The 24772-nt window shown below is 42.3% G+C and overlaps 2 protein-coding genes across 4 annotated transcripts in view; one reads left to right on the plus strand and one right to left on the minus strand.

Moving 5' to 3' along the window:
- Positions 1-37: 37 nt before the first annotated feature.
- LOC138959468 (DNA replication complex GINS protein PSF2-like) lies at positions 38-4643 on the plus strand. Its single transcript, XM_070330981.1, has 5 exons — positions 38-185; positions 598-712; positions 1944-2043; positions 3139-3265; positions 3785-4643. The coding sequence occupies exons 1-5, from the start codon at positions 96-98 to the stop codon at positions 3902-3904; spliced, it is 552 nt and encodes a 183-aa protein (XP_070187082.1). The 5' UTR covers positions 38-95; the 3' UTR covers positions 3905-4643.
- A 1287-nt stretch (positions 4644-5930) lies between these two features.
- LOC138959477 (genetic suppressor element 1-like) overlaps positions 5931-24772 on the minus strand; it is a 119012-nt gene continuing 100170 nt past the window's right edge. For 2 of the 3 annotated variants that reach the window (XM_070330999.1, XM_070330991.1), the window contains exons 12-16: positions 19429-19527; positions 10306-10650; positions 9679-9849; positions 8571-8674; positions 5931-8401 (exon numbers count right to left, since the gene is read on the minus strand). In XM_070330999.1, coding sequence (XP_070187100.1) covers positions 8306-8401; positions 8571-8674; positions 9679-9849; positions 10306-10650; positions 19429-19527 — 815 coding nt within the window. In that variant the 3' untranslated portion in view covers positions 5931-8305. Of the gene's footprint in view, positions 8402-8570; positions 8675-9678; positions 9850-10305; positions 10651-19428; positions 19528-19672; positions 19810-24772 lie in introns of those variants that run through there. The other variant, XM_070331007.1, reaches the window with a different exon arrangement.

A 24772-nucleotide genomic window follows, 5' to 3' on the forward strand; every position in this document is an offset into this window, starting at 1 on the left:
CAACCGAGCCCACGACCTTCACCTTACTCGACGATTCCCGCGAGATACAAGACTGGAAATTATTTTGGAACGAAAACAAACGATAGAAGCGTTCGATGGATCCTGCCGAAGTCGAGTTTCTTGCGGAGAAGGAAAACATTAGCATCGTTCCAAATTTCGCCTTGGAACAGATTTATATGATTGGTGTAAGTCAAGATTTTCTGCCGTATTGCCAATGCCATGGTATTTCAATGTCACTGTTAGTGTCAGGAGCCAGCTATTGAGCTAAGGTAGCTTTGAGTTTGACTGGTCACATACGGAGGAAAGTGTAACAACTGTAAGACTAACAGAGATAATGAAGTTTGTCTAAGTTCTATGTTCTAACAGCAACAGTGCTGGTACAGTCTATCTCTTGAACTTGAATCTTGAACTCGAGCATGAATACAGGCCAGTTGAATGGAAGAGAATGTAAACCTTCACTGGCTTCAGTATCTATTTCGTCTTACTCTTAATGATGCATTGACTTATTGAGTGATTGACAGGCACTAGTTCTTGTGTGTGTGTGTGCATATTCTAACCTATATTATTATATATAATATATACCTTTGTCACTTCCAGGGTGATCTGGGTCCATTCAACCCCGGCCTGCCAACATCTGTACCTCTGTGGATGGCCTGCAGTCTCAAGCAGCGACAGAAATGCAGGATTGTTGCCCCTGAGTGGATGGATGTTGGTCAGTTCTTTGTAAAACTCTCTACATGGCTGTATTGAATTAGCCAGCATTTTTATCATGATTAATGTGATGACTTAGCCTTCCAGTTTGTACAGTATTGGGGGTCCTTGAGATTGAGAAGCATCTACAGGTCTTTGTGTCAGGGTTCGTACAGGTCATGGAAAACCTGGAAAGTCATGGAATTTGATTTTTAATTTTCCAGGCCTGGAAAGTCATGGAATTTCAATTCAAGTCATGGAAAGTCATGGAATTTTAAAAAAATAAGAAAGAAAGAAAAAAAATTAACCTTTAGCACGCCAGCGGCTATTTGCGTCGCCAGCACAAGGCTTGTTCGTATGACCAACTTCTCGTTCGTATTTGCATACGAGAATAACGGTATTTTTAACGGCACTTGAGCCAAAGCGAGGCTCACTTCCTTCCGTTATCTCGTCGTGTCGTCCGCGCTGCATTTGAGTCGGTTTCGTCGAAGTTTTCTGCTTTTGTTTTTGCATCGATAAAGTACTTTAGCGCTTCGACAAGTGAGGATGATGAGTTTGAAACTTTCTTTCGAGTTGTTTCTTGACAACAAAAAGTATGCGGAATTGGAACGAATTACCAAGGAAGATCTTCGCAATGAACTGTGTATCGCGGTGAAAAAAATGACAGTTCGTCAAGTCACAGTGACGGTTACGAAACGGAATTTACGAAAGTGCAGATGGATACAAACAGTGGCTGGTCCCGTTTAGTGAAATGACAGGACCAGCAAACATTACCGATTATCTGACTGCGTAGCAAATGCTTGACTTGCTTGTCGAAGAGACACTGCGTAGAAACTGACTCAAATTCAGTGCAAAGCAAGCCAGTGTCAAAACTGGCAGTGACAAGACGTAAAAAGTTTGCGTGTTCGGAAATGGCGACCTGTGGATCTAGTCATGGAAAATGTTATTGAGGCTCATGGAAAAGTCATGGAATTTTGTTTCTAAAAACCAGTGGGGACCCTGTTGTGTGCATGCAGCAGATTTAGCATATGATGTGATAGCGTTTTTTCGAATTGTTCAGAGGGAAGAAATGTTTTACGTACAAGTTTTGTTTCAGTGGGCATGGGTCTCGATTTCATGTTGAGGCTAAGTACAGGACAACACCGTCCACTGGATGAAATGATGTAGACAGACAAGACATTTTCATTTTGTTTAATTCTTTGTTTCTGTTCACATGATGTATACATTACAATGTTCTTTTTTTCCTTTGCCAGAAAAACTTAGTGATAAAAAACAAGAGGAGGTGGACTCCAAATTCTTCACACCCATGCCAAGCAGACATTACCTGGAAGTTTCACAACTCTTGCTGCAATGGTATGGTTTGCTTTGCGTTACAACTCAAATTTATCTCTTAGTCTTAGATGAAAGGAAATTAGGGTTGCCCACATGACTGCTGGTATAATGGACCGGCCCTTTTGACAATCAGAAAAAATGTTTCTTGTTGTTGATTTCAAGCTGTCCGTGTCAGTTAACTTTCATTTTTTAATTTGGCTCATGAGTTCATTAGTAAAATAAACTTTTTTCCTCCCATCAAGGGAGGTAACTGTAACTTCCTGTCATCTGTCTAACCCGTCTTTCTATCAGCCTAGGGATTTTTTTATTGTCTCAAATGAAAATCAAACAAACTAACTCTTTCATCCAAATACATGTAAATAAAAAGTATGAAAAAACAAAAAAGTACATGTATGTTCAAGAGAGAGAGAGAGAGAGACGCTAAAAATGAAAATAACCAAACGTATTCTCAATTTCTGATAATGTTGAGTTGCCAAGTACTCCCAAATCACTTTTTTCTCAGTTCCTTGCCTAGTTAGTAGGTGTGGTTTTTTTTTTTAAATTAGCTGATAGAACAAACTAATTATGAGGTACATGCAACCCATATGAAGGAAAGTAGACAAAGAAAAGAAGAGAGAGAGAAAACATTTGCAAGCAGACGATGATGTGTATGACTACAGTGTCGGTCACGTTCAATGTCTTACTGAAATCGATCAATCAAAATGAAATGTCCTAATTGATTTGATGAGGTCAGGCCATTTGTCTGATTCATGAAAAATTGCAGCAATACCCCTGTTCATCTATAAGTATACAGAGTGAGCTTGTAATGTTATACTTATGGTGGTTGTCCTTCAAGTCCGAAGAAGACTTTTTCGTTTTGCATCCCATCTATGTACACGGAGGTGGCTCGGCAATCCTAGTCTGGAGGCGCAGAGTCTGGAACGGTGGGGGCACTGGAGGTCTGTTGTGGTCACTGCAGGTTTAGCGCTATGGCGTTGCTTTTGCGCAGCGACAAGTCTCTCACAGCGAGCCTCTTCAAAGTCTCTTATATATATATATATATATATATTTATATATATATATATATATTTATATATACTTATAGCGGTTGACTAACTGATGAATTTTGCTATTCAGTGCCACAGATGACATCCCAAGAGCAGACGAGGTGAAGACATTGATCAAAGATATCTGGGACGTCCGCATGGCCAAGCTGAGGAGCAGTATAGACATCTTCGTCAAGAGTGATGCAACGCATGCAAAGGTACACATGTTTTATTACTAGCTTGGCAATTCAACAGAGTTCAACAATTCTCTTTCCTGTAGTGGTGTCAGTGTTTTAGACACCCCTAACAGTAACAGAAGCATGAAACCCTGTTTGGCAAACCTCTTGACCAGTAGACAAATTCCAAAAATAACACTGTCAGGTTTATGTGTTGTGAAAGCTTGAATGCCCTTGCTTTTTAATTCTACTTGGACAAACATTGGAGCTGCCAATCACTAGCGAGGGGTGTGTCTGAAACATGCGGACAGGAGCAAGGTCAAGGGCATTCACTCTTTCACAACCCATACAAACCCGACGGAGTTATTTCTGAAAATCGCCTTTTGGTCAATGTCAATTCTTGTGTGTTCTTTCCTGTGTATACATGTTATAAGTTGTAAATGTTTTAATTACTAAATATGCGGGAAGTTATGTTTTGTTGATTTATGTGAGCTTCTACGGATGAACATGTGATCAGTATCATGTGTGTGAGACTTGTTAGTTTTGTTTCTGTCTTTCTAGCTGAATCATCTGACCCTGATGGAGATCAACACAGTGCGACCTTTCCTGACCAGCGCCCTTAACCTCCTGCATGACCTCAGGTCAAACCTGACCGCCGGGGGGTTCGCTTCCCAGGACTGAGTTTACCACCACTAGTCTGTTTCTCAGGATGCGTCTGTGATTTTTATACTCTGTGTGTGAATGTGTGTGTGCTTGTGAATCAGCAGAGTGAAGTTAAACCTTCTCATGGGTTCCTGTGGCCCATATCAGGACATTGCTGGTGTGTGTGTGTGTGATTGTGGGTGTGTGAGATAGTGTGTGTGTGATTGTGTGTGTGTGAGATAGTGTGTGACAGTGAGTGTGTGTGAGTGTGTGAGATAGTGTGTGTGTGATTGTGTGTGTGTGAGATAGTGTGTGACAGTGAGTGTGTGTGTGATTGTGTGAGATAGTGTGTTTGTGACAATGAATGAGTGTGTGTGTGATTGTGGGTGTGTGTGTGACAGTGAGTTTGTGTGTGATTGTGAGATAGTGTGTGTGACAGTGTTTGCATGTGCGACAGTGTTTACGTGTGTGTGTGAATCATTCCGAAGTGAAGCAGAGTGCCAATAACAAGATATAAGATAAGAAAGGGACAGATGCATTTACTGGTGTGAGGTTTATTGTACATGTTACAGCTTTAGAAAACTTTAAGACAGGTTTCATTTGATATTATTTGAATGTTTTTGCATATACATGTATATTTATATGCAAAGCTGAAATCGTGATCAATACATGTGTTTTGGTATAGATATGAGAATCAGTTCATGAAAAAGAATAATGAAAATCAACTTTTTAGTATGATTGCAATTGATTCTTTCATAAAGTTATGATATAAATATATTATATACGACGTCTGTCTGTCTGTCTGTCTGTGTGTGTGTGTGTTCGCGATGCACAAACAAATTTCTCGATGGATCTGTTTCAAATTTGGTGGCCATATTCAGGTATACCCCAGACACAACCTGGTCGATGATAATTTTCAACACGTGCTCTCAGTGCGCAGCGCTGAACCGATTTTGGTTTTTTTGTTCATCTTCCCAGATCCATTCCCAGTAACTCTTCCTTATCTTCTCCAGTGTTTTGCGTTTATCTCCCTTCCTTCGTGTGGTGTCAATCCATATTCCCGTTACTATTTTTAGAAGGTCACTGTCGACAACGCTCAATCCATATCCCTGTTACTATTTTTAGAAGGTCACTGTCCCGTAAAAGCCGGGTATTACTCTTCCTTATCTTCTCCAGTGTTTTGCACGTTTATCTCCCTTCCTTCGTACGGTCCGGCTAAGCCGGCGTACACCCGGCAAAGCCGGGTATTTGGCTCTACTTCTTCCCGGCGAAGCGGGTATTCATCTAGTAAATATATTGTATTTATCTATAAATCGCTGAACTTGGATTCTATGTAGCGAGTCTACTGTTGTTAGTGTGTAAATTTGGTTTACTGTACTGCCAGAAAATGCTGAAATGAACGTTATATTTCTGTTAATAGGTGTCAAAGCAGTTATACATGACTATAAAATGGACATGTACACTTTTAGGAATAAATGGACACATTCCGAGTTCTCCAATTGAATCTTGGGTCTGCCCTTTTGCAAGTTCATGCTGCATTGGATTTAGTCTGTGCATGCTCTTGAGAGTGTGTGTGTGTGCGCATGTCTGTGAAATTGCTGACCCTGAGGTGGGGGAGGATTCCGAACCACCTTGTGAGCGATCGGTTGCAGAGAATGCAGTCAAATGAAGAGGTGCGTGGGCTAAAGTTGGTGAAGAAAATAGGCAAATTGTGGAAATGATTGTTGAGTTTGTGTGGGTTGTGATAGAGCCTTGCTATTTCTTGGACAAACTTATGACAGGTGGTCCTCGTACAAGTGTGGCATTAACTTATTTCCCACCTGACATTATAGACCACTCACTGCACCAGTCACTAGCAAGGGGTGTGTGTCTTTTACACGTGTACAGGAACCATGTGTCATAAGTTTGTCCTAGGAAAAGCAAGGGTACTCACTCTTTCACAATCCTGACAATTTCCAAAAATCGTCTATTCCTGATAATTTGTGTACATGTACACAAATTGGTCTGTCCTGAATTCACACTCCTTGTTATCTCGCGATTCAAACACAAACAACCCAAGTATTCATTTCAGTTCATCAATAATTTATTGCATCGTTTGGAGAGAGAAAAATTTACAAATTGAGATAAATTTACACCTTCCGTGAACAGTACAGGACCATAAAACTACCTACCACAAAACGAAGAAAAAGACATTGAGGCATTGATTTCGGATATCAACTGAGACAATCAATAAAAAGAAATCCTTGAAAATGGCCTTTTTTATCAACAGCTCCAGTCTTCACGCAGCAAGCAAGAGATAGTCTTGTGCAAGTATATTCACTTGATATGCTTGGGGAAAGGTTTAAGGTTGATCGTTCAGAACTGTTGAAAAACATACTGTTTGGAGAAAAAATGGAGAAACACATGATAAGATCACATCTTGGACGACACAAAAAGGTAAATAAGTTCAATAAAATAATAATAACATTGCACTTTAACAGCTTTGAGCCAAGTGCTGCAGTTTCAAACAAGGGAGACCAACAATGACCACAAAAAAATCCACAACATAAACACTTGATGAGTTCACAACATGTACATGATCAAGACAGACAGAGACCAAATGAATACAGATCCAGCACACCATCTTCACACAAACTGATGAAATGTGTCGGGTTCAAAAACAACAAAAACACCTTTTCTTCCACAGTTGCAGACTGATTTCATCTGTTACCGGTATAGTATCAATTTGACGGCTGAAACAACATGTCTAGATACAATTTCATTTTTGCCTGCTCCCTTTAGTCCCCCCCCCCCCCCCCCATACAACTTCGTGGAATTCAAGCTTCACTACTTTGTGACACAAAGCTGATTCAGATTGTGTTATACCTGGAACACATTACATTTTACCATGTCACTTCAGAAACAAACAAATCACTCCTAAAGTAACAGTAAAGTATTATATCAATTATTATGCTTTCAAGAATCAAATGCTACCCATTTGCAGTTCTCGCACTGACACACATTTCTATAAACTGTTAACAGATATGGTACAAAACACAGCAAGAAAACCATGCCGAAGAACGTTTTGTTCATCCTTAAAAAGAACACAAAAATTAGATGGAAATGGAATCAGCTAACAACCAAGACATGACACGTCTGGGATATATATACGTGAAGAACATTTAATCATGATTCCTTTCCAAAGGCTTCAAGCACCAGAGTGTAATATTTGTTCGTGTGAGAATCATGTTCAAGTGATTCAACAACAAACTATGAATATGTGCTCCAGATACGCATACGTCACATCATGTCACACACTCTTCCATCCATTCATATAATGAGAACAATTGTGTAAGAAAACGACAATATCATAAACACTGTAAGAAAATTATGATAAGATTAAATGCAAACGAGATAAATAACACACACACAGACGTTGAAGGCGAACAACGGTGACAAATTTACATCAAGACATTAGTTAAAAGTCATGTTTTTAAAAAGTCTTCAATCAAATGGTTATTATGTAAAGTGGACAACGTTTTCTGAATGCACACATTTTGGTAAAAATAAAAAGGCTCCGATCCACATCAGGATTTGTGCAGCCTCAGTTAAGTTGAACCCAAGCATAAAATACCACGTTGAACTTTAACAGGTCGATGCCCCTTTTAACTTAGCAAGACAAGCAGTCTGAGGTAAAAATAAAAAATAAATAAATGAAAACGTCATTTCCTCATACAGCAAGGAACACAATTTATTTGCCAAACTTCCCAAGGATGGAAAGAAAGTCCATTTTACACTTTATCTTTCGACATTTAGAAAACCCTGTACAATGACTGCCCAGTAACATATCTGCAAAGTTAGAGTAACTGCCATGATTTCAGCTATCACCAATGCCAGAGTTTTGCTAGCAACTCAAGCAAGGATGGTGGTGGTGGGTGAGGGGGGGCCTAGACACACAAGTTTGTCTGCACAACTCACACTCTCAAACTGGTGAGAGGCTTCAATCAGTATCAACAAACTTTGTTTTAGTCTGTATCGAGACTGAAGGCTTTTCCAGAACAGTTACATACATCATTGGTTCAAACATGTTAAAACAAGTCCATATTGTGCAAGGGAACACATAAAGTTCACAACAAGTTTCTTCATTGTTCATTTTCCAGTCTTCCAATCCGGCCCACTCTATCAACAGCATTTCTTCACTCGTCCAGCCACCAGAAAGCGCAGGTAAAATTCATCTAATGGAAAGGTTTTCACAACATGGACACACTGTCTCATATCTTTCGTGCAGGGAGACGATGAAAGCTTTGTATCGTAGGCACACAGTCTGAAGCGTTGACATCTTTACAGAAAAATGAACACTGAGATCGTAAAACTCCACACAGGCACATGTTAAACTCGGCTCAGTTTTCAATTCATGTAACGCTGAGATGTTCAACATGGTGAATCCACAGGCACGTGCTATCATCTGTGAAAGTTGAAGGTCTTTTTTAGGCTGCCAATGGCCAGCTCCAGATGTTCACGCTCCAACGATCTCACGCGCGCGTCATCTTCCAGTGCCTGTGAACAGAACAATACAGTTGTGTTACCTTGGAGAAAAATAGTCAGCAAATTTTTTTCCTCTGACATTATTTTTCCAACTCGGAAAACAAATCAGGTTTCCTCTGAAATTCGCGGATCCGAGGAGAATTCCCCAGCCTGAATGAATCGTACTGAGCTTGGCATTTACCTTTAAGCGTTTGCTGAGAGCCTCTGCTGCTCGGTTCATCTCCATGTTCTCCGAGTGAAGCTGCCGACACCGGTCCACTAGCATTCTCGCCTCCGCCTGTTGCTCTGAAAACACAAATCACAATCATACAACATGCATCCACTGCTCAGGGTAGGGTCGAGTGCTTGTCTAGGCTCAATGAAACACAAATCACAATCATACAACATGCATCCACTGCTCAGGGTAGGGTCGAGTGCTAGTCTAGGCTCAATAAAACACAAATCACAATCATACAACATGCATCCACTGCTCAGGGTAGGGTCGAGTGCTTGTCTAGGCTCAATGAAACACAAATCACAATCATACAACATCATGCATCCACTGCTCAGGGTAGGGTCGAGTGCTTGTCTAGGCTCAATGAAACACAAATCACAATCATACAACATGCATCCACTGCTCTGGGTAGGGTTGAGTGCTAGTCTAGGCTCAATGAAACACAAATCACAATCATACAACATCATGCATCCACTGCTCAGGGTAGGGTCGAGTGCTTGTCTAGGCTCAATGAAACACAGACCCTTTCTCTGAAAGCAAACAAATCCATCACATTTTTACCTTTAATTAAGAGAAAAAACTAAGCAGAGGGAAAGGGAACCTTGAATTCTGTCTGTACCAAACAGTTGGCTTTTACACACAATACAAAACTTGAACTTGCTAGCTACATTTCTTTTACACACAATACAAAACTTGAACTTGCTCGCTACATTTCTTTCCAGAAACACACCTACATACCACAGTGACAGACAGATCACGGAGGGCTGTCTTGCATCGTCAGTGTCAGCGAGTATCTTTTCATTACACTGAAGAAAAACTGACCCTTTGTGGTCCTACACTGTGCTGACAACCAAGTTCTACAGCAACTACCATGAGCAGGATAAGACAACCTATTCACCATTCAAAGCACACTGATCACCTAGCCTGCTAATGTCAACAACAACAAGACTTTGTCAGTCCTCCTTGAGATGTTAGCTGCCCAGATTCACCGGATTCCACAGATTCAGCATTCACACAGCATAACATCTGTAAAATGGAAAAACAAAGCCAACACACACACACGGACATAACTTACCTGTTCTATGACGACTATAGGACTCGAGGACTCCCACAATGCCTGGCCAGGGAAAGGCAGCGGCAGGGGCGTCGTGATCACCAGCGACTGAAGCGGCAGAGGATGAGCGGAGGTGATTGGCTGACACGGGGTGCTTGGGCAGGATGTCTTGTGTGTTGTGATTGGTGTGACCTGAACAATACAGAACAGCAAAGGTTTACACTTTTTTATATGTCAAAATACCAAACACTGCAACACTCACACACTTGAACAGACAGAAAGGCACACACGCACACATGCATGCACGCATGCACACACACACACGAACGCACACACACACACAGAGGCACAATACAATACAATCTTATTTGAGCTTAGAACATTTTCCCATGTTTTCCATAACTTACACAATCTCCCCCTTTATAGTTGCACTCTTGGATATTGTCAAACTCTTGCTTGGAAAATATTCATCCAAGCAAACACAATCAACCAACCACAGAGGTGTCTGCACAATATCTAACAACAGGTACTGCTAACCTTTTACAAGCTCTACCACTATCTGAGGAAGATGGGTACTCGCACTAGCACCGAACAAATTTGACATTAACCTCAAACCTCCTTTCACAACCCTGACAGCAAGTTACGTACCTAGTTTCTGAGATTCTTTCTGTCGCGTTGACTGAAGGACCGACTCGTGAAACTGCTCGGCGAACTCTCGACTGAGGTGACGATCTCGTGTGTCGGGGAATATCACAGGTCTACCCCCATCTGCTGCACGATCGCCTGTTTTGCTATGTGTGTGGTTGACGTGTTGTTTTTCCTGCTCCTGTCGTGCGGCTGCCATGTGGCGTTCTTGCAGTTGTCCGAGCGTGATGCGTAACGGCTCGATGGTAATGTCTAACGGGTTGCTGGATTCAGAGGCCATCTCATCGTACTTCCTTTTGTTGTTGTTGTTGTTCTGGGCGCTACTTCTGTTCAATCCCGCTAACAATTCTGGTAAAAAGAAGGTAGTGGAAGAGTTGAAACGGCTGATAAAAAGTCACACACATACATGCACAAGCAGAATGACGCAAATTCACACACGCACACATTTATGAACCCGAAACAATAGCAACAGAAAGAAACATGTTTGATGAAGTTCTTGGTTTCATTGTGTGGATCATAAAGTAGAACTAGAGTCTCTGTGACTTTAGACAGAGGACATTGACACTATACTTAGTTTAAAACACTCTATTTAGTTTAAAACACTCTACTTAGTTTAAAACTCTACTTACGTGTAGTTAAAAACACTCTACTGAGATTAAACCCATGCTTATTTAAACACTTTGCACCACATATCAAAATACATATGGTGATCTCCTTTAGACCATGCTTTGCCTGTATGCACGGATAAATGTTGTTATCAGGGATCGCGTTTACGCACGATTTTTGCGTATTTGACGCATTTTAAAAGTCGCTGTCACAAAGATGTGAGTAGCATATTTGTGAGGTGAAACCACGTCGTGTTTTTAACCTCCCTAAATGTTGTACAGGCGAGGGTAGCTGACCGGACTGGCGTTATTCACGTGTTTCGGGTGTTGCACGTAAAACTGGCTTAGCTTGATGTGAGTTGTGTTTGAGACATGTAGCTGGTCTGGGGTAAATAACGTCACAGCGTGTGAGATTTCCAACCGGGAAGGTTGTTCAGCGTGTGTCAGACTTGTTCTGGGAACAAGTACTCTTTCAAGAGACGGGTCTCTTAAGGTAAATGATTTACTATGTTGTATATTATTGACGTTGGAATACAAAGCTGGAGCGTAAAGGTTAGTGTGTATAAAGTGCACCCAATCTTAGTGTGAAGCGTTGAGAGAATTCTTGAGGTAATTGTTTCACGGTTTTTCATGGGGAATTTCTTGAACATAATTGCTACGCATTTATGTTATGTTTAAGACGGTCATGCTTTGTATGGGGAGTGCTATTCATTGATTAAGTGTTAGTTTGGATATTGAATCTGTACGGAATGTGAACGTGGAATGAACGAGAATGTATGAGTGGTACATGAACGTTTGGAAGAAGAGATGGTTTTAGAGAATGTTGTATTAAGACTTGGTTAAATTCTTTAGGAGTTTCCATGAGGGTTTTCCATGGCGTATAAGGGAGGGACCTTACACGAGAGAAGCGCTAGACGACGGTGGAAGCAAGGGACCACCTCTGCGCAGATGACCAGACGAGTGGAGTCTTCATCGAGACCGGTCGTAGCTGACGACGGTTGTTTCCGCTACGGGCGGAAGGGTTTCTCGGGGAGAAACCTGGAAGGTGTGTGTGGGCATCTTCCGTGAGATGTGTGTTGGCGTCTTCAGTGGAAGGTGTGTGTTGGCATCTTCAGCGAAAGGTGTGTGTTAGCATCTCTGTGTGTTAGCATCCGAATTCATTATTCTACGACGATTCAGCGGGACAAGTAAGTGAACTGGCGACATGCAGTGAGCCGTGAAACGAACTCGTGAGTGTCTGTTGGTACCTTCTTGTGTGCGTTAATCTATATTTGAGAAAGTATTGTTATAATATGTATTTACATGCCGTGAGTGAAAGTTGGAAGATTGTGCGAACTGTGTGTCGAAAAGTGTTCGTATTGATGTAGGTAAAGTGAATACGTATATTGTTGTTTTGGTTGAGGTAATAATGAGCCTGCATCCTCCCAAGTTCTGTTTTGAAGTGTTTGGTGTGAAAGGGTAGAGACAGTGCAAAAGGGCAGAACACGCATAATAAATTCACATGCAAACCACTTCGTGACAGTGGTGACCCCGACTTAGCCCTAAATAGGTTTTTGTTTCTAAGGATAGATTTTTGTTGTAGTTAAAAAGCAGTTGCTTCCCTTTCATTGGAGAAAAGTGAGAAATTGAGAAATTGAGAAAGAAGTGCCTTAGTGTAGCTAATTATACATACTTTGATACTTTGCGTGTTGTAGTGTTTGTTTATGTGTATGTTATTGGACACCCCCTCTCCAGCTCTAGGGGTCTGCGTAGTTGTATAGTTCTTACGTAGAGAGGGCCTTAGTTTCTGTTTGCTTCCTTTTCTGTGTATTTATCATCTATCTTTCTATCTAATTCTAGCTCCCTTTCCTATAAGTTTTTTTTAAACTATTGCTCTTAGATTCTATCTTGGATTGATTGTTGTGTATGATTGTTGTCGTTGAGGTGCAGGCTTATTTTAAATAAAATAGTATAGGGTGTGCCATTTTTTTTTGTAAATTATAATAATAATAATAATAATAACGGGCATTTATAAAGCGCCTTATCAAAAGTTCAAAGCGCGGGACAACAATACATGTATACAAAAATCATACAATCACTGTCAGATTCAAACAACACATCATGCACATCTCACATCCCCAGACTCTATACTAAGGAAATATCCGTAGTGTTGTTGGAACAAGTGAGTTTTCAAATTGGACTTAAAAGATGAAATGGATGGAGAGTGGCGTAATTGAAAGGGGAGTGAATTCCATAACTGGTCCATAATACGAAAACGTGCGGAAGCCATGAGCCTTGCGTTTAAAGCGACCTTGGCAGAGAAGTCGAGCATCATCAGAAGAACGAAGGGTGCGAGAGGGAGTGTAGAGAGAGACCAGTTCAGAAAGATAGGCAGGTGCCGATTCAGAGATGATATTGTAGCAGAAGCAGGCAGCTTTATACCTAATACGTTCAGATACAGGAAGCCAGTGAAGTTCTTTCATGAGAGGAGTGCAGGGTTGTCGATGCTGTGCTCTGAAAATGAGACGTGCAGCAGAGTGTTGTACTTTTTGCAAGGGTTGGAGAGTGGAGTCAGGGCAGCCTATGAGAAGGGAGTTGCAGTAATCTAATCTGGACAGAATGCAGGATGTAACGAGAGTTTTAGTGGCATCAACAGTGAGAAATTTTCTTATGGAACCTATTCTTCTGATCTCAAAGTAACATGTCTGACAGACTTTTTTGATGTGTTGTTTCATTGAGAGGTGGGAGTCCATGATGAACCCAAGATTCCTAGCACTATCAGAGAGAGAAATGTCACTAGAACCTACTGTGATGGAGGCTGGAAGGGAAGTGGTCGAACAGGAAGCTCCAGAGAAAAGAAGAAATTCAGTCTTGTCATCATTTAACTTGAGCATATTGTTTGTCATCCATGATTTAATATCTGAAGTGCAGTTTTGGAGAGTGTGCGTCACCGCTTGGATTTCTGTAGGCTTGCATGCTTGTTGGAGTTGTGTGTCGTCTGCAAAGAGGTAGTGATTGACTGCGTGTTGCTTGATGACGGCAGAGAGAGGAGTGGTGTATAGTACAAATAAAACTGGGCCTAGAACTGATCCCTGGGGAACGCCGAAACAGAGAGGAGATGGAGGAGATGAGAGATTATTGACAGACACATACTGACTACGGCCCTGTAGATATGAACTAAACCAGTGAAGAGCGGTAGAGTGAATGCCAAAAACAGATTCGAGACGAGAGAGCAGAACAGAGTGATCGATCGTATCGAACGCAGCTGAGTTATCCAAGAGAAGCAGAACTGATAGGTCATCATTATCCAAGGTCATCATTATCATGTAAATTCTGAAATTTTGTATTTTTTTTGGTTTGTTTAGACTCTGATATTTTTTTTTAGTTGTGTACTTTGGGTTTGAAAAGTGTTTTGTTTATTATTGTTATTGTTGTTCCTATTTGGAGTTGGATTAGTAATAGGGTGATTATCTCCCCTATACTACTGTTTGATATTTAGTTGTTGGTTTGGGGAAAGTTTTTTGTTTGTTTTTTTTTGTAAATTTATTGGGTTTTTTTGGTTAGTAGTAATTTGTAAACATTTGTACTTGGACAAATTTTTGGGTACATTTTTTGTTGTTGTTGTTGTTGTGAACATTTAAATTTTGTTTTGGTTTTGCTCTGGCGATTGATTTTCCTTAAAGGATCTGACGCTGGTTAGTGGTGTGTGGAATTGAATTTTTCATTTAAAGTGTGTTATTTGGGTTTGAGAAACTTTGAAATTTCCAGTTAATTTATTTTTTATTTTTGTTGTTGTTGTTTTAAAGTTGTTAGTTTAAGTTTGACATTGATTGACAAGGTTTGAAGCTGTTATTAATTGTTTAATTTGATATTTTCTAAATTATAATTTTTTTTGTTGAACTCTAGTAAGTTGATTGTTTATTTTTGAGACTGGTGGTGTAAATAGTTAAGTAGTAAACAATTTAAGGATTGTTTTTAAAAAGGCACAAGATTTCTTGTAGTTTAGTATTTTATGATACTCTTTTGTGTGTGTTTAGTATTGCGAGAAACTGGTGTATGATACAACTTTTTGATATTTAAAACAATTTTGTGAACTGGTGTTACTTGATCCATTGTATTACGTTGAGATTACTTTGATATTTTGACATTGTAAAGATGGCTGAGCATAGTGATACTGGTGGTAACACATATGCTGATTATTTGGCATTGGGAGAGAAGCATGGGTTAAACGCAGAAGCTTTGTTTAAGTTTGCGCAGGATCATATGGATAGAGAAGAGAGAATTCAGGAAAGGGAAGCAAAGAAAGTAGCAGCTGAGGTTGAAGCAAAGAAAGTAGCAGCTGAGGTTGAAGCAAAGAAAGCTGAAGCTGAGGTTGAGATAAAAAGATTGGAAGTTGAGGCTGAGGCAAAGAAAGCACAATCTCAAGCTGAGGCTGAGACAAAGAGATTAGAAACTCAAGTTGAGGCTGAGACAAAAAGATTAGAAATTGAGGCAAATAGGGATGCAAAGAGGTTAGAAGCAGATACTGAAGCGAGGAGAATGGATTTGGAATTTAAGAAAGCAGAAGCGCAGCAAAGTACAGGTGGAAATGCGGGTGGAAGATCAGGTCCCAGCATTAGGCCCCAGTACCCAAAACTCCCCATGTTCAAGGAAGATAAGGATGACATTGACAGTTTCTTGTTCAGATTTGAAACGCATGCAAAGGCGAACAAATGGAATGATTCAGAGTGGGCTACGTACTTATCAGCTTATCTGGAAGGTGGAGCTTTGTCGTTGTTTCATTCATTGTTTTCAACGGGTACTATATCGTATGAAGACTTGAAGAAAGAGTTATTGAAGAAGTTTCAGTGCACTCGGGATGGATTTCGTAAGAAATTTCGCAATACGAAGCCAGAGGCAGATGAAAGTTTTGGCACGTACGTAACAAAGATGAAGCATTTGTTCAACCGTTGGTTGAGTTTGTCTGATATAGAAACCTCATATGAAGCATTGTTTGATTTTGTGTTATGTGAGCAGATTTTCAGCAGTGTATGCACTGATTTGTGGGTCTTTTTGAAAGAACGTGATTGTAACAATTCAAAAGACATGATTGCTAGCGCAGAAACTTACAAATCAGCCCATCCGAATAAATGTTTGGCCAAAAAGGAACAAGTAAATCCTTTGGGGACTGGAAACGTAGCTTTCAAACAGAATCGTGGATCAGGACAGTTGTACAATCGTGGTCAGGGTGATTGTGGCAGAAGACAAGATGGTATGGGCAGAAACACCAGGTTTCAAGGCAGAGGTGAGGATCGTAAGCGGGGTAGAAGAGGATGGCAGCAAGGAGGTACTAGAGGTACAGGTGCTAAACAGCGGAATAAGGACACATGTTACAGATGTGGGGAATTGGGCCATTACGTTAGAGGTTGTGCAAAGGTTGCAAATTCAGCAAAGTCGGTAGCTGATTGTCAGGACGCTGGAGTGGTGGTAAGCTCGGCAGCATTCGGGTCGTTGCCATTAGCGGAAGGTCTCGTTAATGGGAAGCAAGTGTCAGTACTGAGAGACACAGGAGCTAATGTAGCTGGGGTAAGGAAATCGTTGGTCTTACCAAGCCAGTACATAAAGGGAGAGGTCCAGAAAGTGAAGGGTTTTAGTGGTCGGAGTGATTTGTATCCATTGGCGGAAGTGGTTGTCGATACCCCATATTTTCAGGGAAGGTTGAAATGTTGTGTGCTCACAGACCCAGTCGCTGACCTAGTGATAGGTAATCTTCAGGGTGTGGTACCCAGAGTAGATTTGTTCCTTGGGAATACGCAGGGTGTTGGATTGTGTGCTGATGTAAGTCACAAGAAAATCACTGAAGAGGTGGTACTTGAGAAGGTCGTGTGTGGTACGAGTAGGGCAAAAGCCAAAAAGAAACTGGAGGATTTCCCGGTGCCATTGAAAAATGTGGTTACTCCTGATTTGTCGGTTAAAGAGGAGGATCTGAAAAGTTTGCTGAGAGAAGATGAGACATTGGAAGAGGTGTTGAGTGTGTCACGAGAGGATGAGAAGTATGCAGTTTGTGCAGAGAAGGTTGTTGATGTTGAGGAAGTAAGTAGTGGGTATGGCGAAGACATTCCACTGAGATCTGACTGGGGCAGTCATGATGTTTTCCCAAGTAAAGGTGGAGAGGCAAATGTTGCAGTGTTACCTCTGACTGAGGAGAGGAAAACGTTGCCGTTATCTACATTGCCTAAGGGGAAGGAAGAGACAATCGCAGATATTGTTGTTGATCCTGGTTTGACAGATAGTCATAAGGATGATATGGAACAGGTGTTTGGAAAGATGGTAGACATTTTCAAAACATGTGATGCGGTGGTGTCTTTAACGGCAAGAATTAGCATTCGAGGTTCATCCAATAGCATGAGACAGGAATACGTTGACAGACATGTTGTCCAGGTCATTCGTAGATCAGAGCATACCACAGGTTTATGGGATGTGTGGAAAAAGGCTGTTTGTTTTGATCAAAAGAAAACTCAAGAATTTTCTTTTTTCCCCGGGAAGGGGGATGTCACAAAGATGTGAGTAGCATATTTGTGAGGTGAAACCACGTCGTGTTTTTAACCTCCCTAAATGTTGTACAGGCGAGGGTAGCTGACCGGACTGGCGTTATTCACGTGTTTCGGGTGTTGCACGTAAAACTGGCTTAGCTTGATGTGAGTTGTGTTTGAGACATGTAGCTGGTCTGGGGTAAATAACGTCACAGCGTGTGAGATTTCCAACCGGGAAGGTTGTTCAGCGTGTGTCAGACTTGTTCTGGGAACAAGTACTCTTTCAAGAGACGGGTCTCTTAAGGTAAATGATTTACTATGTTGTATATTATTGACGTTGGAATACAAAGCTGGAGCGTAAAGGTTAGTGTGTATAAAGTGCACCCAATCTTAGTGTGAAGCGTTGAGAGAATTCTTGAGGTAATTGTTTCACGGTTTTTCATGGGGAATTTCTTGAACATAATTGCTACGCATTTATGTTATGTTTAAGACGGTCATGCTTTGTATGGGGAGTGCTATTCATTGATTAAGTGTTAGTTTGGATATTGAATCTGTACGGAATGTGAACGTGGAATGAACGAGAATGTATGAGTGGTACATGAACGTTTGGAAGAAGAGATGGTTTTAGAGAATGTTGTATTAAGACTTGGTTAAATTCTTTAGGAGTTTCCATGAGGGTTTTCCATGGCGTATAAGGGAGGGACCTTACACGAGAGAAGCGCTAGACGACGGTGGAAGCAAGGGACCACCTCTGCGCAGATGACCAGACGAGTGGAGTCTTCATCGAGACCGGTCGTAGCTGACGACGGTTGTTTCCGCTACGGGCGGAAGGGTTTCTCGGGGAGAAACCTGGAAGGTGTGTGTGGGCATCTTCCGTGAGATGTGTGTTGGCGTCTTCAGTGGAAGGTGTGTGTTGGCATCTTCAGCGAAAGGTGTGTGTTAGCATCTCTGTGTGTTAGCATCCGAATTCATTATTCTACGACGATTCAGCGGGACAAGTAAGTGAACTGGCGACATGCAGTGAGCCGTGAAACGAACTCGTGAGTGTCCGTTGGTACCTTCTTGTGTGCGTTAATCTATATTTGAGAAAGTATTGTTATAATATGTATTTACATGCCGTGAGTGAAAGTTGGAAGATTGTGCGAACTGTGTGTCGAAAAGTGTTCGTATTGATGTAGGTAAAGTGAATACGTATATTGTTGTTTTGGTTGAGGAAATAATGAGCCTGCATCCTCCCAAGTTCTGTTTTGAAGTGTTTGGTGTGAAAGGGTAGAGACAGTGCAAAAGGGCAGAACACGCATAATAAATTCACATGCAAACCACTTCGTGACAGTCGCTGACGCGTTTTTTTCGCCGCGCCGCGTAAGCCATACGCAAAAATATTGTAACTTTTTCTTGTCTTCACGCAGCGCTTTTGCTCTGACTTAATAATCACCCGATCCTGAAACTGACTATAGGGCTCAAGAAGTGACGACACACATGAAATCTGCGCGTCAAAACTAAAGTCCGTTTCTTTTTGCATCGAAGTATCGCAAACGAACGTAACGAGGGTATTACCAGATAATGTCTTGTCGGATAATGAAACAGACATTAGCTGCTCTCCCATCTCGCGCTTACAAAAGGCGGAAAGTGTGTCATCTTGGACTTTCCTGACCAGTATCCCGACTTTGCCGTTCTTGCTAACATTGCAATGACGATACCGGTCAGCAGTGTCCCATGTGAACGAGGTTTCAGCGTCCAGAATGCGATAAAAACACAGAGCCGTGCCCGACTCGGCGACACAACGACGGACAATCTCATGCTCATTAGCATGCAAGGCCCGAAGGTTGGAGACAGCAGGGGTGTTATTCGACAGGCGTGCGCGGAGTTCTTTCGTGCGTGTTTTGTTTGTGCCTGTACGTGTTTTCGTAGTACGCAAAAATATTGGTCCGTGACGCGTTTTTTTTGTTTCGTTGCGTATGACTTACGCGTTTTTTAAAAAGCTAGCGCGATCCCTGTGTTATCAGAACAGTTAGTTGGGACTGACGTACCTTGCTGTTGGAGCTCCAGCCTACGTCTGACTTTGGCTCTCTTCTTCTCCTTCCTTCTTCGCCTGTCGTCTTCACATGCATGCCGCACCGTGTCCACCGCTGCAACACAACCACAACCATATCAAACAGCCAATCTCTACAACACATATTCTCCGCCTGTCGTCATCACATGCATGCCGCACCGTGTCCACCGCTGCAACACAACCACAAAGATATCAAACAGCCAATCTCTACAACACATATTCTCCGCCTGTCGTCATCACATGCATGCCGCACCGTGTCCACCGCTGCAACACAACCACAAAGATATCAAACAGCCAATCTCTACAACACATATTCTTCGCCTGTCGTCTTCACATGCATGCCGCACCGTGTCCACCGCTGCAACACAACCACAAACATATCAAACAGCCAATCTCTACAACACATATTCTCCGCCTGTCGTCTTCACATGCATGCCGCACCGTGTCCACCGCTGCAACACAACCACACAGATATCAAACAGCCAATCTCTACAACACATATTCTCCGCCTGTCGTCTTCACATGCATGCCGCACTGTGTCCACCGCTGCAACACAACCACACAGATATCAAACAGCCAATCTCTACAACACATATTCTCCGCCTGTCGTCTTCACATGCATGCCGCACTGTGTCCACCGCTGCAACACAACCACACAGATATCAAACAGCCAATCTCTACAACACATATTCTCCGCCTGTCGTCTTCACATGCATGCCGCACCGTGTCCACCGCTGCAACACAACCACAAAGATATAAAACAGCCAATCTCTACAACACATATTCTCCGCCTGTCGTCTTCACATGCATGCCGCACTGTGTCCACCGCTGCAACCCAACCACAAAGATATAAAACAGCCAATCTCTACAACACATATTCTCCGCCTGTCGTCTTCACATGCATGCCGCACCGTGTCCACCGCTGCAACACAACCACAACCATATCAAACAGCCAATCTCTACAACACATATTCTCCGCCTGTCGTCTTCACATGCATGCCGCACTGTGTCCACCGCTGCAACACAACCACAAAGATATAAAACAGCCAATCTCTACAACACATATTCTCCGCCTGTCGTCTTCACATGCATGCCGCACCGTGTCCACCGCTGCAACACAACCACAAAGATATCAAACAGCCAATCTCTACAACACATATTCTCCGCCTGTCGTCTTCACATGCATGCCGCACCGTGTCCACCGCTGCAACACAACCACAAAGATATCAAACAGCCAATCTCTACAACACATATTCTCCGCCTGTCGTCTTCACATGCATGCCGCACTGTGTCCACCACTGCAACACAACCACAAAGATATCAAACAGCCAATCTCTACAACACATATTCTCCGCCTGTCGTCTTCACATGCATGCCGCACCATGTCCACCGCTGCAACACAACCACAAAGATATCAAACAGCCAATCTCTACAACACATATTCTCCGCCTGTCGTCTTCACATGCATGCCGCACCGTGTCCACCGCTGCAACACAAACACAAAGATATCAAACAGCCAATCTCTACAACACATATTCTCCGCCTGTCGTCATCACATGCATGCCGCACCGTGTCCACCGCTGCAACACAACCACAAAGATATCAAACAGCCAATCTCTACAACACATATTCTCCGCCTGTCGTCTTCACATGCATGCCGCACCGTGTCCACCGCTGCAACACAACCACAAACATATCAAACAGCCAATCTCTACAACACATATTCTCCGCCTGTCGTCTTCACATGCATGCCGCACCGTGTCCACCGCTGCAACACAACCACAAAGATATCAAACAGCCAATCTCTACAACACATATTCTCCGCCTGTCGTCTTCACATGCATGCCGCACCGTGTCCACCGCTGCAACACAACCACAAACATATCAAACAGCCAATCTCTACAACACATATTCTCCGCCTGTCGTCTTCACATGCATGCCGCACCGTGTCCACCGCTGCAACACAACCACAAACATATCAAACAGCCAATCTCTACAACACATATTCTCCGCCTGTTGTCTTCACATGCATGCCGCACCGTGTCCACCGCTGCAACACAACCACAAACATATCAAACAGCCAATCTCTACAACACATATTCTCCGCCTGTCGTCTTCACATGCATGCCGCACCGTGTCCACCGCTGCAACACAACCACAAAGATATCAAACAGCCAATCTCTACAACACATATTCTCCGCCTGTCGTCTTCACATGCATGCCGCACCGTGTCCACCGCTGCAACACAACCACAAACATATCAAACAGCCAATCTCTACAACACATATTCTCCGCCTGTCGTCTTCACATGCATGCCGCACCGTGTCCACCGCTGCAACACAACCACAAACATATCAAACAGCCAATCTCTACAACACATATTCTCCGCCTGTCGTCTTCACATGCATGCCGCACCGTGTCCACCGCTGCAACACAACCACAAACATATCAAACAGCCAATCTCTACAACACATATTCTCCGCCTGTCGTCTTCACATGCATGCCGCACCGTGTCCACCGCTGCAACACAACCACAAAGATATCAAACAGCCAATCTCTACAACACATATTCTCCGCCTGTCGTCTTCACATGCATGCCGCACCGTGTCCACCGCTGCAACACAACCACAAAGATATCAAACAGCCAATCTCTACAACAGATTTACAGACCTGTTTACCCTAAACCCGAGGCAAGAGTACTTTCCCAAAAAGTTGAGTGTATTTTTCAAAAAGTTGGTGTACTTTGCAAGCAAAGCCATATGGGCTAGGGGAAATGTACGCGTGGGTGCAAACGTGTTTGTGTAAAAATAGCATGTCTTGTGAACACTTTCAGAATTTAACTCCTTTCAATACAACAGGGATAAAACAATTGTATTTACCTGTCCGTTTATAGCATTATAACCAGTGTCTTCCAAACAGATTGATAATGAAAAGATGAAGTTCGTGAAATAACATCTGCGGTTGACAATGGCAAGTTCATTTTTACAATCATCTCAGAAAACATTGCTTCAGCACAGACTACAGCCTTTTCTTCTGGCAGGATTTGCTTTGCGGGAATGAACTTCATAATTCCTTGGCAGCTTTCAGCGGATTTCTTTGCAGCAACCTTGTCCAGGTGAGATTTGGAACTGCAGTGTCGTTCGATGTCATATTTCCCAGCATGGGCAATGAAGAAATCTGATTTACAATACTTGCAGTGTGCATGACAGACTTTTTCCCATAGTAGACTGCACAATTCCTGGCTCTTTCTTATATTTCTCCAAGAAAATCTGCTGCTTCTGCTGTTTAGATTTGGTACAGTCATCCGAAACTGGCAAATTTTTCCGCTTCATTTTGCCACGATTGTTCAGACGATCGCACGTGCCAACAACTGAACAAGGTTTCCACAGCTGAAGACTCGCTGTCATGGTTATCTCCCTTCGACCGAAACCGGTATCAGTTGTACCATCCCGTAATCAGCACACCAACACCGGGAAACGTATTCTAGACTTTTTCTTAGGCGTATTTTGTGCGTGTGTCGCGTATTTGCGTACCGATAATAATTTGGCGTACAAAATACGCCCAAATCGTACTGGTAAACAGGTCTGGATTTAAAAGGTTCAGGAATTTCAAGAGCAGGTTCCTTATCCACTAGATTTAAATGATTTGTTTTCCAAAGAATTTAACTTTCTGTGACCGGCATGGTTGGCCTAGTGGTAAGGCGTCCGTCCCGTGATCGGGAGGTCGTGGGTTCGAACCCCGGCCGGCTCATACCCAAGACTTTAAAATTGGCAATCTAGTGGCTGCTCCGCCTGGCGTATGGCATTATGGGGTTAGTGCTAGGACTGGTTGGTCCGGTGTCAGAATAATGTGACTGGGCGAGACATGAAGCCTGTGCTGCGACTTCTGTCTTGTGTGTGGCGCACGTTATATGTCAAAGCAGCACCGCCCTGATATGGCCCTTCGTGGTCGGCTGGGCGTTAAGCAAACAAACAAACAAACTTTCTGTGTTGTTGACTACTTCACTGCTCAAAACTGCCTGCTTCCACATTGTCCACAACATTTCAGTTCTATTAAATCTTTTGAAGATTTGAAACAGTAGGTTAACGATTGATTTCAATCCTGTTTTGGTGAACACTGGGAGTGCTTATGCTCCAAAATTCAACAAGAAGAGCAAACGCTCGATCGAGTCACTTTCGCAGTTCTGAATATTATATGAGGCATCAGATGGACAGGAAGAAATTGCTATTCACAACACAATGAGTCACGTTCACATAAAATTTGAGCCCGGTCACTTTTATAGTTTCCGAGAAAAGCCCAACGTTAAGTTGTGTGTTGCCGAACAGAAAAGGCTAGTTATCTCCCTTGTTTTTCTGATAACGTTAGTAAAAGGCTACAGATGTAAATACTTTGATGTAAAGAATAATCCTACAAAGTTTCAATCACATCCGATGAACTTTGTCAAAGATATAAAATGTCTAATTTTTCCTTTGACGCTGACCTGTGACCTTGAAAAAGGTCAAAGGTCAACGAAACCATCGTTAAAGTGTAGAGGTCATTGGAGGTCACGACTAAACAAAATATGAGCCCGATCGCTTTGATAGTTTCCGAGAAAAGATATAAAATGTCTAATTTTTCCTTTGACGCTGACCTGTGACCTTGAAAAAGGTCAAAGGTCAACGAAACCATCGTTAAAGTGTAGAGGTCATTGGAGGTCACGACTAAACAAAATATGAGCCCGATCGCTTTGATAGTTTCCGAGAAAAGTCCAACGTTAAGGTGGTGTCTACGGACGGCCGGCCGGACGGCCGGCCGGACAGACTAACACTGACCGATTACATAGAGTCACTTTTTCTCAAGTGACTCAAAAATGGAAAACAACTCTTCTCAATGTTTAGTCATATAATAAGACCACAGTGCTCATGAAAGCAAAACTTTGGAATTGCTTTTTCTATTTTCTCTTTTATGGATTGTACAGCACTTTGAGCAGCGTTAAACCCTGGATACATGCACTTTATAAATATTATGCATCATTATCCCCGAGTACGCTAGTACAAGGGTCCAGCAGACTTTAATTGTGTGTCTGTGTCTGTGTCTCGACTTAACAGCTTATTGCTGGAAAACTACTGGGCGCAGTTCGTTCAAAAGTTAATACATTAACTTGATAATAGGTCCGATTGATCGTATTTAAACTTCATAATGTTACCTGGGACCTAAATGCGAAATAAACCACAAAAAAACGACTTGGCGGTGGGAGGAATTCGCGGTGCAACAGCCAGCCAGGCAGTCTGATAGAACGGTGCAAGGTCTCGGCAAACCAAGACTATGCCATACTCGTAGCA

This window comes from Littorina saxatilis, linkage group LG1 (assembly GCF_037325665.1).
Source record: "Littorina saxatilis isolate snail1 linkage group LG1, US_GU_Lsax_2.0, whole genome shotgun sequence".
In the NCBI taxonomy this organism is placed as follows: domain Eukaryota; kingdom Metazoa; phylum Mollusca; class Gastropoda; order Littorinimorpha; family Littorinidae; genus Littorina; species Littorina saxatilis.

Excerpts from the sequence above, each read along its gene's own strand:
- LOC138959468 (XM_070330981.1), top strand. The coding sequence starts at position 96 with ATGGATCCTGCCGAAGTCGAGTTTCTTGCGGAGAAGGAAAACATTAGC. Across the intron at positions 713-1,943 it reads CCCTGAGTGGATGGATGTTG|AAAAACTTAGTGATAAAAAA; the intron begins GTCAGTTCTTTG and ends TTCCTTTGCCAG. Across the intron at positions 2,044-3,138 it reads TCACAACTCTTGCTGCAATG|TGCCACAGATGACATCCCAA; the intron begins GTATGGTTTGCT and ends TTTGCTATTCAG.